The sequence below is a fragment of the Ochotona princeps genome, chromosome 15 (genome assembly GCF_030435755.1).
Source record: "Ochotona princeps isolate mOchPri1 chromosome 15, mOchPri1.hap1, whole genome shotgun sequence".
In the NCBI taxonomy this organism is placed as follows: domain Eukaryota; kingdom Metazoa; phylum Chordata; class Mammalia; order Lagomorpha; family Ochotonidae; genus Ochotona; species Ochotona princeps.
Genome location: NC_080846.1, coordinates 12,386,702 through 12,401,427, shown reverse-complemented (window position 1 = coordinate 12,401,427; position 14,726 = coordinate 12,386,702). Strand labels below are relative to the sequence as shown.

At 44.0% G+C, this 14,726-nt stretch overlaps 1 protein-coding gene across 7 annotated transcripts in view; it reads right to left on the bottom strand.

Annotated features, from left to right (window-relative positions):
* The window catches only part of ALDH1L2 (aldehyde dehydrogenase 1 family member L2), a 55,183-nt gene that overhangs the window by 2,290 nt on the left and 38,167 nt on the right, over positions 1-14,726 (bottom strand). For 6 of the 7 annotated variants that reach the window (XM_058673437.1, XM_058673439.1, XM_058673438.1 and 3 more), the window contains 8 exons: positions 12,818-12,888; positions 12,580-12,685; positions 9,845-9,932; positions 9,278-9,371; positions 8,087-8,186; positions 5,275-5,373; positions 2,931-3,096; positions 1,051-1,156 (listed from right to left, as the gene is read on the bottom strand). In XM_058673437.1, coding sequence (XP_058529420.1) covers positions 1,051-1,156; positions 2,931-3,096; positions 5,275-5,373; positions 8,087-8,186; positions 9,278-9,371; positions 9,845-9,932; positions 12,580-12,685; positions 12,818-12,888 — 830 coding nt within the window. The remainder of the gene's footprint in view (positions 1-1,050; positions 1,157-2,930; positions 3,097-5,274; positions 5,374-8,086; positions 8,187-9,277; positions 9,372-9,844; positions 9,933-12,579; positions 12,686-12,817; positions 12,889-14,726) is intronic. The other variant, XR_009246736.1, reaches the window with a different exon arrangement.

Sequence of the window (14,726 nt, the reverse complement as noted above, 5' to 3'; positions counted from 1 at the left end):
AGATCCCAATAAACAGACAGCTGTAGAATTACGTTTTTCAGAAACATCATGCAATGCCTTTTGAAGCCTGATCCAAAGTCACCTTTTCCATCTTCTCCAGGGATTCTTGTTCATGGGGCTGCCCCCTAACCACACACACAACCTCCCCTGAGTCCCACCTCTAGGTTCCTGCCGTTCCTAAAGCCATCTCCTAGTCTGTCACCCCCAGTGCTGGGTAAGCATCTTGAGCCAGAGACTGTGACTCAGCCATGTTTAAAGTTCTCCTTCTACCAGTGTGCGCATGTGTTCCACTAAGACAGTCCTAAACAGCGGCATCTACAGTGGGGAAAGGAGGTTAGCAGAAAGAACTGGATCTGTGCTTCAAAGATTTCTTACTCTAATTTAGCGTCCCCCAAAGTCTCTTAATCATAGGGGTATGTCTATCAAGGATGAAGAAATCCTTCTGAATTCTGTGTTTGGATTTTTGAACTTTAGGTTGAAACACATCTAAAGCCATCCTAGGGATTTGTGAGCTGTATACCAGGAGATGCCATCATATTAGATGCTGCATTGTGAGCTCTGTCAGTTATCACTTGGCTCTCCGTGATGTGCTGCACCCCTGGAGAGGTTCATGTAGAGTAACCTGTGTGTTGATTCTATGGTGATGAAGAACATTCCTAGAAAAGTTGAATATCAGGCTAATGGTGGCCTAATCCCTGAGGATAACTGCTCTATTTTTTGAAAAGTGAAACATCACAATGCTGTCATCCCTAGCAGTGTAAATGTGAACTCTCGTTCTGTTATTTCTTAGTTACTTACCTTGTCCCACATATTTCCACCATCAACTATATGAAAACTAAAATTTAACCAGATAAAATCCCATTACAACAACCATCAATTCAGGCTAGAGGCAAAGTATATCATGATCTCCAGTGGCCCTTATAGGATATTCTAACTACTTAACTGCATTAATTATTTTATGACACATTCACTGGTTTCATGCACTGTATGTAGCACAGACAGAGGAGGGAAATATAGCTAATAAAATTGAATTGCATCTGTAAAACATACCCATTTTGGAATTTAGAAATGACCATAATAGGTCCAAAGGACTCCTCTTTGGCCAAGTACATGTGGTCCTCCACATCTGTGAATACAGTTGGTTCCATAAAAAAGCCTTTGGGAAAGAAGAATCTCGGCTGTAGGTTAGGCCATTTTCAATGAACAGTTCTTTCATTTAATTACATTCAGGTTTCTTTCTCTTTCCTGTGGTTCAATAGTACCAAGCAGAACTTCCTTTCTCTCTTCGGTGTTGACATTCCTAATTCTCACTTTGTAGTGTCTTTGTGATCATTTCAAATACACATAAAAATAGAGAAAACAATACAATGAATGAATCATAAAATACATATTCGTAAAGTAAGACCTGGGTGTAATTTTTGCTCCCAAGTATTTCACTGCAAATCTGTAGGAAGTAAAGACATTTTCTTAAATGGCCACAACAGAGGATTATACTTCCAAAATTATTCATATTTTATATTCCAGTTTCTCTCATCTGGAAGATACTTTTGTACTGTTGCTCTGTTTGATTTAGAATTCAAATAAATCCTACACGCTGCATGTGACTGTCAGACTTCCTAATTTCCTTTTACCTTAAGATATCTCCCTCTTTTGGTTTTCCCTTATCTTTAATGCCATTGGCTTGGTAAGGATAGATGGGCAGGGCTCCTTTCAAACAGGCCATTGTCCCAACTGGAAACCAGTATATCCACTGAAATAAGCCAATCCCAAAAGGACAAATATCATATGTTCGCTCTGATATAAGACATCTTTCATCCAAAACACAAAACAAAAAGATGTCAAGGTAAGCACGCATACACTTGTAATCTGACTAGCGAAGGATGTAATGGAGTACCAGGAATTAAAGACTGACAGAATGCATCCCAATAAAACTTCTAAATATATTTACACAACAAAATACTAGACTCTCTAGCATTGCTTGTACCTACAGTGTCACGACACAGCTGAAGAGCAGAACACTGGAGTCGAGACTAGCTGCAGAACTATATTATTGTAAAACACAGGGGACAGTGGGGAGGGGAGGAGAGGGAGGAGAAGGAGGAAGACCTAAACTTAGAAAACTGTAACATGGAGAACAGAGTGAAAAGAAACTAGCCCACATTTTAGATTTGTCTTTGTTTCCTTCAGATATTTCCCTCCTCTCTCCCACCTCCAAAATGTTTATATTGTGGTAAAATGCATATTTTACTATCTTCAACATTTTTAAGTGCACAATCAGAAATACTTAAACATGATCCATATCCATAACTCCTTTCAACTTGTAAGACAAGACGCTGTTCCCAGTGAACAATAATTTCTCCCTCCTTCCTCCTCTCTTTATTTCTAATAAATGGAGACATTGACCCTTTCAGGATGTGCATGGAACCAGGTGGTTTTTATAAGGGACACTGACGTCCTAAATGGTGTTGTAACAGACCAAATATCCATCCTAAAAATGAGTTTCTGCAGTTGATCTCACCATACAAGGTTCACATCATTGGGCCATTCACACATTCAGGTGATAGCACCTGCTTTCGACCACAGGAGGGGACCTCTCTGGCTGGCTAAGATGAAATCTCAAACTACCAGGAATCAAATCCACCAGGACCTGCATCTCACAGGTATTCACTATACTTGTTTGCTGTCCAGCCCAGAGTATGTCACACTTTTATCGGATTTGACTTTCATAGCCTTTTCAAGCAGGGAGAACATGGGGTATGTCATTTTACGTAGGCTCAGAAATATGGTGTTCTCCAAGGTGCCAAGAAGGATCTGAAAGTCGGTTCTTCTGACCACATTATAAATAAATAAAAACTGGCTTCTATGCTAAGATGGTGCCATGATGAAAAGTGCGATCATCCACCCAACGTAACCACCAGAGGTGGTCTTACCTGGTCTCTGGACTTGTCTGCCGCCATACACCAGTGTGGCCCCTTCTTTAACTCCAGCCTCACAGTACTGCAGGAGCTTTTCCAGGTGGGCCTTATGATTCTGGGGCCCATGATCAGTAGATCTGTCAAGTGGATCACCAATTTTCATCTTTTTAATTTCTTCCACCTGTGTGTTGCCCGTCCACAAAACACAATTCATTGTTAATAACAACAATGGGTACCCTAGACCAAGCTTCTTCCATACGGCAGGTGTTGTCATTTAGCCTCCATGAGAGTGCTGAAGGCAGACAATGACTATTTCCATTTTGCAGAAGGAGGAACCGAGGCCTGGAGAGGTCAAACGACCTAAGCACACGCAACAATGGCATACTGTAGAATGCTTCCAATCTGAAGGCTCAAGACTGTTCATTCTTTTTCTTTCTTCTACTGAGAAAGAGAGTTTCATCTGCTGGTTTACCCTACAAATATGTACAACAGCCAGGGCTGGGCAGGGATTGAGAACTCAATCCAGGTCTCAATGTGAACGGCAGTGACCCAACTTTTTGAGTGATCCCCTGCTGCTTCTCAGGGTGTGCCAAATAGGAGGCTGGAATCAGGAACTGGAACCAGGTTTTGAAACCTGACACTGTGATGTGGACACCAGCAACCCAACTGTTGGCTTAACCCACTGCATCAAACACACTTCCCGAATGCTCAAGTTCTAAACCACCATTTCTAATGCTACTTCAACAATACATGTGATAAGACCATCCTGAATGATAAGTCATTAAAATAGAAAACCAATGTTCTGAATTTCCATTAATGGAGCATACTAATAATCTTCATGGCAAAATAATTTCTCAGTTGGTCGTAATTGTTATTTTTTCCTTCCCAAAGATGGCCGATGGACCTGGTGAAATACTTTATAACCATAGAACATTCTAATGCAAACCAGTCATCATGTCGTGTTCATCCCTGATACGCTTGGTAAATGTTTCCGTGCTCCTTTGATGTAGTCATAGATTTCTGCATTTTTAAAATGTTAAATCTAATTTCAGTAAGAAACAAGAGTGGGAGTTGGTTTCCATAACTCAGCAGGGCCATTAACTTAAATCTAGGCCTGCAATGCTCTCAGTGCCTTGCACAGGATCCTGTGGTGGATAAAAAGCTCTGAGAGCTCATGGGTCCTGTTGGCCTCATTCATCTGTGAGTTCCCATCACCCAGCACGGAAGCAGGTGCATACTAAGTAAATGCTCAAGAAATACCTGTTGAACAAATGGGTGAATAAATGAATACAAATAACATGTGGGTTGATACAGCAAATCCATGACATTTTTGATCACAACATTTAAAGTCTCAACAAGTTATAGCAGATTTTGAAAGCCCATGGCGAGAAGTTCTGCAGATTGCTTTCCATTAGGACTTGAAGTCAGCTGTGAGGTGCAGGAGGCAGCACTACCCACCATTTGCCCCTTGGCCTGATTTTCTGGTCACCTATTTCCAGGAAGAAAAGCCACCTTTGTTGTTTTGATGGGATGGAGTGGGGAGGGGCAACTGGCATTGGAGGGAAAAAAGCTAGGTGCTGTTTCTGCAAATATAATGAATTCATGGTTACTAATGCCTCCCAAATGACACAATGTAGAGTTTGTTTTAGCCATAGCATTTATCTTAATGTTCTCACATTTACAGAATCATGGCCAAACTATAGGGATTTTTTAGCTAGTTATTTTAATGGAATAAATTATACAATATCATGTCAATTGCCAATTGAGAGTCTGTAAGGATCTAGTGGTGTATGTCAGAGACAATTTAGAAATTTACAAAGATCTAAGGTATATCTTTTTCAAATGTCAAAGAGTTAATGAACTACAAATGCACAGCCACGCATAAAAAATAACTGCTCTTAGGTATACTTGATTAACTATTTTCATTTATGAAATAAAAAAAGCAAACTCCATGAGGAAATATAAATATTAGTTTATGGGACAGCTTAGCATTAACATGTTGGTTAGGATACTTAGGTCCCATTCACATCAATGTACTTGGCTTTGGTACCCACCTTTGGCTCCCAATTTCAGCTGCCTGCCAAGGCAGACCCTGGGTTGTTGTGAAAATGACTCAAGCAATTGGGTTTCTGTCACCCAAATGAAAGACCTGGCTTGGGTCCCTTGCTCCTGGTTCTAGCAAGAGTGGTTTTTGCAGATATTTGGATAGTAAATCAACGAATAGGAGCTCATTCGTGATTCTCTCTCTCTCTCTCTCTTTCTCTCTCTCTCTCTCCTCTGCCTTTCAAATATATGATTTAAAAACAAAGTGAGAGCCATTTCTGTATAATTTCCTAGAGCAAGCGTGCGGATGTCTTACCACTCTTGTCACAAACTCATCGTGGATGGCTTCTTCCACAAACAGCCGCCCAGCCGCGATGCAGTTCTCGCCTTTGTTGAAAAACACCGCTCCCATGCCCTTCAGCAACAGAGGCAGATGTGAGTGACACTGTCCAAAGTGAGGGCTGTCACAGACTGTACACACAGAGAACCGGCGTTGCGGGGAGACAACTGGCAACAGGGAAATCACAGGCAAGCCCGCCTGATGTTCTCAGTGATGGGCAGGGTCTGGGGAGAATCAAGGTTGTTCTTATTTTTATTTTCGTTATTTATGGGAGATACGTATAGAATGTCCTCAGATATTTTGTTTCTCCTTTCCTCTTTGGCCGATGAGCACTTTAAAAACCGTGTGTAACAATAAGGAGAGGCTACTAAGAACAAATTTTATGTTGCGAGAAAAATCTTGATTATTCGCTTAATTTAAAAAAAAACCCTCCACATCAGTTTACGTAAATCACAGACGCTTAGAAAGCCTCTCTCACCTCCCATAAAGAGGAAAGTCTATCTTTTAAAGGAGAATTTTGAAAAAGCTTTGAAATGAAAGCACTCAAAACATGAGAGGAAACTTTCCTAAACCTCCTGAAACACTCTGAAACAACTCTGAGAGCATGCTATTCCCATCCTGTCCCGTAGTGTGGAACAGCATGACTGATACGAGACTAGCTGCGTGGGAATAGAAGGGCCTCTGTCAGCATTACACTGTGGTTCCACGCCCCCATGCTTACCGTTATTTCACCATTAGAGATAGCTAATTACTCCTTTGTATTCACATTTACACAATACATAGTGAAGACTAACATTGAGGTGGCTGATTTGCAGTATACAACAGATAATGGTATAGAAAAAAGAAATTCCCCTTCCTCTTATCTTCATTTCCCTAATCTTCTGTCTGGAATGTTCTGAAAGATTTCTTTCAGAAACTCAGAGAAGTCTTGGTTCTTAACAACTATCCATATGTACCCAGTCTTTGTCTGTCACTTCAACCTCCAGATAGGCCATCCCATAGGCCATGCTCACAGGAGTGTTTGGGATTCCTTCACTTCCAGACCACTCCACTGCCTTTGGGGTCCTTGTACAATGGGGTTGGCTTTGGGGATTCCTTGGGGTTTCAGGCCAAGGGTTTGGTGAATAGATTCTGCTCAGGACACAGACTAGCAGATTGTACAGAACCACAAACATCTGAACATCCAACAACATCACAAGAAAGCTTACCCAGCCATGGCTCAGAAACGGAGTATAAGAGCAAGGCCAATGGTGCTTTTTTTTTTTTAATTGTTTCAATTTTACTCCAAGAGCCCAACACTGCTCATTTGCCTAAGCCATCATCCTATACAGGTGCCTGTTTAAATCCTTGCTGCTCCACTTCTGATCCAGCTTCCTGCAAGTGCACCTGGGAAAGCAGTAGAGGACACCCCTGGGTAGTTGTATCCCTGCCACCCAAATGGGAGACCCAGATGGATCTCCAGACTCTTGGCTTCAGGCTGACCCAGACCTGGTTATAGCCATTTGAAGAGTGAACCAGTGGATAGAACTAACTCTCTCTCTCTTCCTAACTTTTCCTTTCAAATAAATCACATTTAAAATATTTTTGTTTACTTCAAAATATGTTCTTATATTCTGAAGTAGTGTAAGAATAATGAGGTGTTATAAAAATGGTCTGAGGGTCTGGCATAGTAGCCTAGTGGCTAAAGTCTTCACCTTGAACGCGCCAGGATCCCATATGGGTGCTGGTTCTAACCCCGGCAGCCCCGCTGCCCATCCAGTTTCCTACTTGTGGTCTGGGAAAGCAGTCAAGGACAGCCCAAAGCCTTTAGACCCTGCACCCCGCATGAGAGACCCTGAAGAGGTTCCAGGCTTCTAGCTTCAAATCAGCTCCGCTCCAGCCATTGCGGCCTCTTTGGGGAGTGAATAAACAGATGGAAGATCTTCCTCTCTGTCTCTGCTCTTCTTTGTATAGCTGACTTTCCAATAAAAATTAAATAAATCTAAAAAAAATCAGAAACTTACCCAAAAAATGGTGTGAGTTCCTGTGCACCTTCGATGCTATCCTACAAAAGGCACATTGTAGAAACTGGGAACCTGATGCTGCCAATTGCCTTTTAGTGTGGCATCCTACACCGTAGCTAACAGACTTGCCAGACTCTGTTAAACATATAGAAGTGGAGCTGGTCCTTGGGTTAGGCAGGACGCGAGGAGGGCAGAGACCCCATTAGAATAGTTCCTGAGTTGTATGGCTATGGTTCACATTTTATTTCTCAAATACTTGAATTTGATAAATTATAAAGACATCATGTTTTTTAAAAATTCCTGTTCTAAGTATTCCTAAAGGTAAGCACCAAAAGGATGCTTTCTGTGTATGGCCACACGGAGCCAAATCCCATCGTAAGACCTCTGATAAAGCTGAAATATTGTAGGAGCTGCCTTAAACAAAAGACCTATTTTATTTGTATTTGAAGGGCAGAGTTACAGAGAAGGAGAGACAGAGAGAGAGAAAATCTCCCTCTGCCGATTCATCCCCGCCCCCAAAATAGCCACAACAGCTGGAGTGGCGCCCATCTGAGGCCAGGAGCATCTTCCAGGTCTCCTGCATGGGTGCAGACCCCAAGGTCATGAGCCATCCTCAGCTGCTTTCCGAGGCACATTAGCAGGGAGTTGGATCAACAGTGGAACAGCTGGCACAGACATCGGCGCCCATATGGGATGCCAGCACCACAGGCAGAAGGTCAGTCTACTGCACAATGGTGCCAGCCCACGAACTGCCTCCCATGCTCTTAGATTTGACCCCCTCTTACCATTCGCACAGCCTTGTCAAGTTCACAGTCGTTGAATATTATAAGTGGGGATTTGCCGCCAAGTTCAAGAGAAACTTTCTTCAAGTTGCTCACAGCACAACTAGAGGAAAATAAATGGGACCTGAGCATTTAGTGGCTCATCATGTCTTGATCCTTTAAGCAAATGTCACCACTTGGCATGGAGAACATGACCAACCCCGGAAGCATTAAGAACTGTATTCAGAGAGCTAGCATGACTGGCAAGTGGTGGGCTACTGCTGGAGCTGGGTGATGAACCCACGTAATTCATGATGCTTTTCTGTGTGCTATGGATACATCGAGCATTCTCCAGCATTAAAATTTTTAAAACTCTGTGGCCAAATGATTAGAGAGTTCCATGGATATATTCACATTCTACAGGAATTTTGGTTACGTAAAGGCTTGGCAAGGAATTCAATCTCTAACCAGAATACCGGAACAACACCAATTTTTACACACAGGTTTTTTCCCTCTTCTTAAAAACATTCTTATTTAAAACATTTTAAAAATGAATGCCCCACCCCAAATGTGGACATGAGGGGGGAAAAAAAACCCACCACCTTCCACCCGTGACTCAGGGAACACTGTGGCCACTATTTTGATGCCCTTATTTCCGATGCACATTCGTGGCTTGCACCTTGCTCAGCTGCACTGTTTGACCCTTTATTTTTCATTTCATCTCTCATTTCAGTCACATTTTTTACTGCTATTAGAAACTCCCCATGAACATGACTACACACTCCTCCGTCCCTTGGCATACGTCTTACCTCCCTCCATCCCTTGGTTGAACAAAGTTTTTAAAAAAACTAAAGTTATTGCTTTTTGGGAATTCATTTTATACATATTCCAGATGTGTCATCTACAACATAATTTATCTTTTCAGTTTCTTATGTTCCAGAATAATCTGGGCCAGAGCAGAGCCGTGCTGACCCGGGAAGGCAGTTACCAGGGGGAGGAATTGCCATATAGCTCTGGTTTTACTGGCTGTGGGCTTCAGTACTCTGGAAGGGCTTATGCTATATCCAAGTATTTCAATATGGCAGTGCTAAGTCTGTTTCTGTTCTAAATTTTATATGCTCCTCCTATTCCTCAGGACAAAAGTTCTTTATTTACATAAAGACAGAAACCTAGTTGACTATAATTGATCTCAAATCGACATAACAAAATCAGTACCTCTTCATAATCTGTTTGCCAATTAGAGTGGAGCCGGTGAAGCCAAGTTTACGGATGTCGGGGTGTTCGGAAAGACGTTGTCCAGCGACACCACCTGGGGAGTGAAGGAATTACACACGGATCAAGCTCTCATGGTGAGGGCAAGTTCGAACTCACTGATACAGATTCCTAGGCTTTCATTTAAACCTGTTCTGTATTCATTACCAACTGATTAAAATCTCTTTGCCACGTTGGCCACCTGCACGCCATCTGGATGTGTAAGCCCTTATCATTATCCTTCAAGTGGCTTTTGAAAATGAAATGGATCCCCTCAGGGCAGGTTGGCCACTGTTGTGTCATCCTTCATACCAGTTCCCCCACCCACCCACCCACCCATTCTCCACCACATGCCCATTTTCAGATGTTAGTACAAGCTACCTACATTCCTTTTGTCTGGCAAAGCATATTTAGTTGTAACCTATTTGTAACTGAGGACTCCACTGAACTCCCATTCCTATGGGGAAACAGCCGCTTGGCTGCCCTGCAGCGCTCATGGGTTGTAGCACCGTGGGTCCCAGGAGGGCCTACCTGAGCCTGGGATGATGTTGATCACCCCCCTGGGAAAGCCTGCCTTCACTGACAGCTCCGCGAACTTCAAAGCGGTCAAGGGCGTGACCTGGACGGGAGCAGACAGCAGTCACCTTCTTCAGACTCCAGCCTGTCCTTCAGGCCCAAGGACCTCGCTCTCCTTGACGGCTCTAGGAAAGCTCGCTTGTATTTACACGGCATACAACGATGTTTACTGTATTCTGACACAATTTCGGACTCACAGCCAAGTTGCAAAAAGAGTACAAGGAATTCTTCATATCCCTTCTCCCAAACTCCTCAAATGTTAACTGCTACCCACATTCACTGCATTCCCTCTGCAAGTACGCATGTGCACGAACACACACACACACACACACTCACACCTCATGGAGAATGAGCAGGTCAGGACTGTACCCACGTGTGATTCTCTCACCCTACTTTCCAACCCACTCCTCCCTGCCCTGCAGACGTGATGTGGGGGAACCAGGCAGGTAGGACTGAATAAGCTGGAAGATGTTCCTAATCATGTCTGCCTCTAGCCCTACACTGCAACTTCATCCCTGGCCTGGCAGCCCAGTATGCCCACTTTCCCATGTTACACCTGTGTCTCATCCAGGACTGGGTAGGGGGAGATGCTGTGATGGCACATGGGAAGTTAAGCTGCACGGAGAGGGGGGGTGCCACGAAACTCTCCAGAAAGCCTCATGTAACCTAACCCACGTTCAGACGCCAATCTGTTGTATGTTCAATTAGAGCACCCTTCCTGACCCCACAAAGGTGACTGCTCCAGGTGGCACCTGTGGATGGCTCCTCCTCTGGCCTCTGAGCATGCTCTCTCCTCAGAGGCAACTCTCCATCCCCTAGTGATGAGGAACGCCCCACGTGGGGTGGCCCGTGTTCAGACAAATGCACAGTCACTCTCTCTTGTGCATTTTCCTTAGGCTTCTGCTTATCGCTCTTATCTCTGTTGGAATAAAAATTGAGATACTTATTCCCATAACAGATGGTCAGTCTTCATTAGCCTGATTTACTCTTCTTGGGTTTCATTTTGTCCACCTGTCTAAAACATCTTTTCTTATTTTCCCTCTTTCTTCTACAAAAGGAGCAAGATTTGACCTTGGACTTCAACATCGATTACAGTATTATCACATGTCTCACAATGGAAACCATACTTTCACAGTCTGCAAACCAAAGCTAATTCAGTCATAAATGAGTCCTTTATCTGCCTATTTAGTCCCTAAATAATGCAGTGTGCAAGATCCATGAAAGTATGAAAAAGCAAATTATGGAATTTCTATTTATGTAGTTTGATTGACCAGGGTAAGAACTAAATTATGCATCCATAACTCACATCTGCCCTGCAGTGGGCCGTGGCTTCCTTGTGCATCGAGGGGAAGCTTAGGTGGCTTTGGGGTCACAGGTGTGTGCAGTGTTCCAGGAAGGAACTGGGGCTCACCAGGGCCTAGGGGTGTCCTTACAGGCTCATTGGCTTTCAGAACATTGTCAGCAAGTGTGGTCACATTGAGGCACAGACCACACAAGCGGGCAGCAAAATGTTTGTGGAAAAAAAATGGAACTTCAAGATGTTTATTTTCATGAAAATAAAGGGAGATTTATGCATAGTTTAGCACAATGTACGTTCTCCATGAAATTTTTGAAGACCCTTTGTCCAATTTTTTTTTACTTAAATAAACTCATCTTCTTACCCTACTTTCCATGAACTTTTTGCAGTGTCCTCAGGTAAGTATTTAAACCATACCAAGTTTCATAAAATGGACAAATGGTTAATGAAGAATTGACTAGGGCTGGATGTTTGGTTTAGTACCTAAGATGCCCACATCAGAGAGCCTGAGTTCAAATGCTGCCTCTGCTTGCAAGTCAGCACTCCCATGGACTGGTTCACTTGCCAAATACCCGAAACGGGCAGGGGCCCAGGTCCTTGCGTCATCCCTGCTGCCTCTCAGGGCCAGCAGGAGCTGACAGCTGGGATCAGGAGCCAGAGGTACGCATCACAGCCAGGCGCTTCTACGGACACGGGGTCTCACCTGGCATCCTGCCTGCTAGGCTACACACTCACACCTCGCATTATCTTTGAATATTATTTGCCACAGACCTTTTGAAGTCACCTTGTACATATGTCCATGCCTGTAGCAACAGCAGCTGCCTCTAGGGAATTAAACTGGCTGGCTAGGATGGAATGACAGCTTTTGCCTGTTTACATTTTAGAACATTTGAATTTTGAAAAAAAATATATATATATAATGAAATTATTTTTAAATTATTCTTTAGATTTTTATTTGTTTGAAAGGAAGACAAAAAGGAAGGAGACATCTCTTCTAACCTGGTCTGTTCGCCAAATGTCCGCAGCCTCCAGGGCTGGAGCCTGTAACTCCGTCTGGTCTCCCATGGAGATGACAGGGACCCAACTAGCTGGGTCATCACTTGTTGCCTCTTGGAGTACAGCTCCAAGAAGCTGGATCCCGGAGGGGTGCCAGGGCTCTAATCCAGGCATCCCTACAGGATGTAGACATCCCAGGATACATTATCATTGCTAGGGCAAGCACCTCTGGGGAGTTATTAAGAAAGAGTATTTACTAATATGAAAAATTGTCTGTGATGCACGAAGAGATTTCATACTGGGCAATCCCACTTTTGCTTCTGGCTGTACTACTTGGAGATACATGTCTCTGTTTTTAAGTATTGGGAGAGGGGCGACTGGCCCCATGGCGTCCTACCTGCGCTGGCTTCAGCACTAAGGTGTTGCCTGCTGCCAGACACGCAGCGCTCTTCCAGGCCAGCATCATCAGAGGGTAGTTCCAGGGAATGATGATGGCGCAGACCCTGCAGTGGCACAAAGTCACCATTTGTAAATGACCTGGGAGTCGCTCAGAAGTGCCCAGCCCTAACAACAACAACAACAAAAGTGCCCAGCCCTGCCGGCGCCCCCACCCCTCCGCCCAGCTCCCGTATTACCCAAGTGGCTCCTTCTTTGTGAAGGTCAGATTGTGATTTGGACGGGCCTGGTTGATTGGAATTGTAGAACCCTAAAGAATAACAACAATAACAACAAAAGTTGATCCTTTTTTTTGTTTTTTTACTCATTTAAACTAGCGAATTTAACCTCCAAGCCCACCTTCTGTCCTTTGTTCTTCCTTAGCTGATAAGAAAGACATACTTGATTTATTTTTCACAAAATGCATTCATACCCCCAAAAATATTTTTTTTCTCAGAGTTACAGTATGTAAAAGGAACACATTTCTTATCTAGTCACCCTCCATTCCCAGCTTCTTGGCCTGGTAGAGAATGTTGATTGGCTGCTTACTATCCACTCTTTCCTAGTCCTTGTGAACAAAATGCCTCTCTTTTTTTTTTTTTTTTTTTTATTTTTTTTTTATTATTATTTAACTTCATTAATTACATTGTATTATGTGACACAGTTACATAGATACTTGGGTTCTCCCACCCCTGCCCAAACCCTCCCCAAAATGCCTCTCTTCATAAGCCAGGTGCACAGGAAAGCATCGCTTCCAGTGGTCACTACACAGGAGTGGTCAGTGGAGGGCCCTGCAGGGGGAATGCTCTTGAAGAAGGTTCGTCTTTGCCCGTCCCTCCTCTCTTGCTTCCTGCCTCTTCCTTCCTCTTACTCGGAAGGTTGCTCAGATGGCTGGCACTTCAGTGTCGTCATGAGACCATGCGGCCGTCTTGAATGTGCAGGTCATTCGGTACCAACGACGGCCTGGCATCCATCTCACATATTAGCCCTGCCTGCCTCCCTAGAGACTGGTTCTGACTGACATAAAGAAATAAAGGCCATAACTAGATTCGTTTTCATTCAAGTCAGAGTTTGGCACAGATCATCTGAACCACTCAAAGAAATCAATGTTGAGGTTTCAGAACTGTTTGGATTTCATAACTGGGAATGAGGCATGAGCCTGAACCACCATCCTAAACACCCTAAACGCCCATATGTGCACAACTTGGCAGCTGAACATACTAAAAAAAAATCTCCATTATTTGCAAGGGCCATCATGTTGCAGACTGACCCAGTCCTGGAATGTGTAAGTACTCACTTCCAATCTTATAAATTGCAAGGTAAGTCTTAACGGTTCCATTTTTACAGATGAGGAAAGTTAAGACTCAGAGAGGCAAAAAAACTGTAGTAAACCAGCTGGTGGGTGGCCCTCTCCCCCTCCCTGTAACTATTAACACTGGTGGCAGCAGTCTACCCTAATACAAGAGCATGTTTCCCCGTCTCCTTAGCAGACAGGCCGTGGGAATTGCAGGCACACAGCCCCCGAAGGGGGAAACACATCTTATAGCCCTGGAGTCCGTCTTTCCATTCCCCACTTCCTCCCTCCTGCCACCAGGAAGGTGGTTGTGGTAGCTGCAAGTACGGCAGCTCTCACGGCTCTGCGAGCAGCATGCCACCTGTTGCAAGTCACAGTTCCCTCTTGCATCCTTAAGAAAGACACTAAGTATTGTTGCCACTCATCAACATACATGTGCTATGTACTACCTTGAAGTACAAGGGAAGTACCAGTCTGATTGCACCCTTGTCTTCGCAAGCTTTTCTTTCCTCACTCTACTTGAACCATTTACAGCAGCTCCCTGGTCTCTGTGGGGACTCTGGAGTCCCCGCATGGTCCCTGGCTTCTTCCCTCCGGTGCAGAGGACCCCTGTACAGCCAGGCATCATACTGCACGTGGTAAGGATGGACTTCGGACAGAAAGTCTCAAGGTCAGACCTGGTTTTGCGGTTTCTTTGCTGTGGATCCAAGGAAAGGCATCCGCTCCATCTCTGTAATCAGGGGGCGACGTCTGCCCGTTTACTTCCTATGGACACAGTAACCCCTGTGGTGGCCTGAACGTGTCCCTCGGCTTAG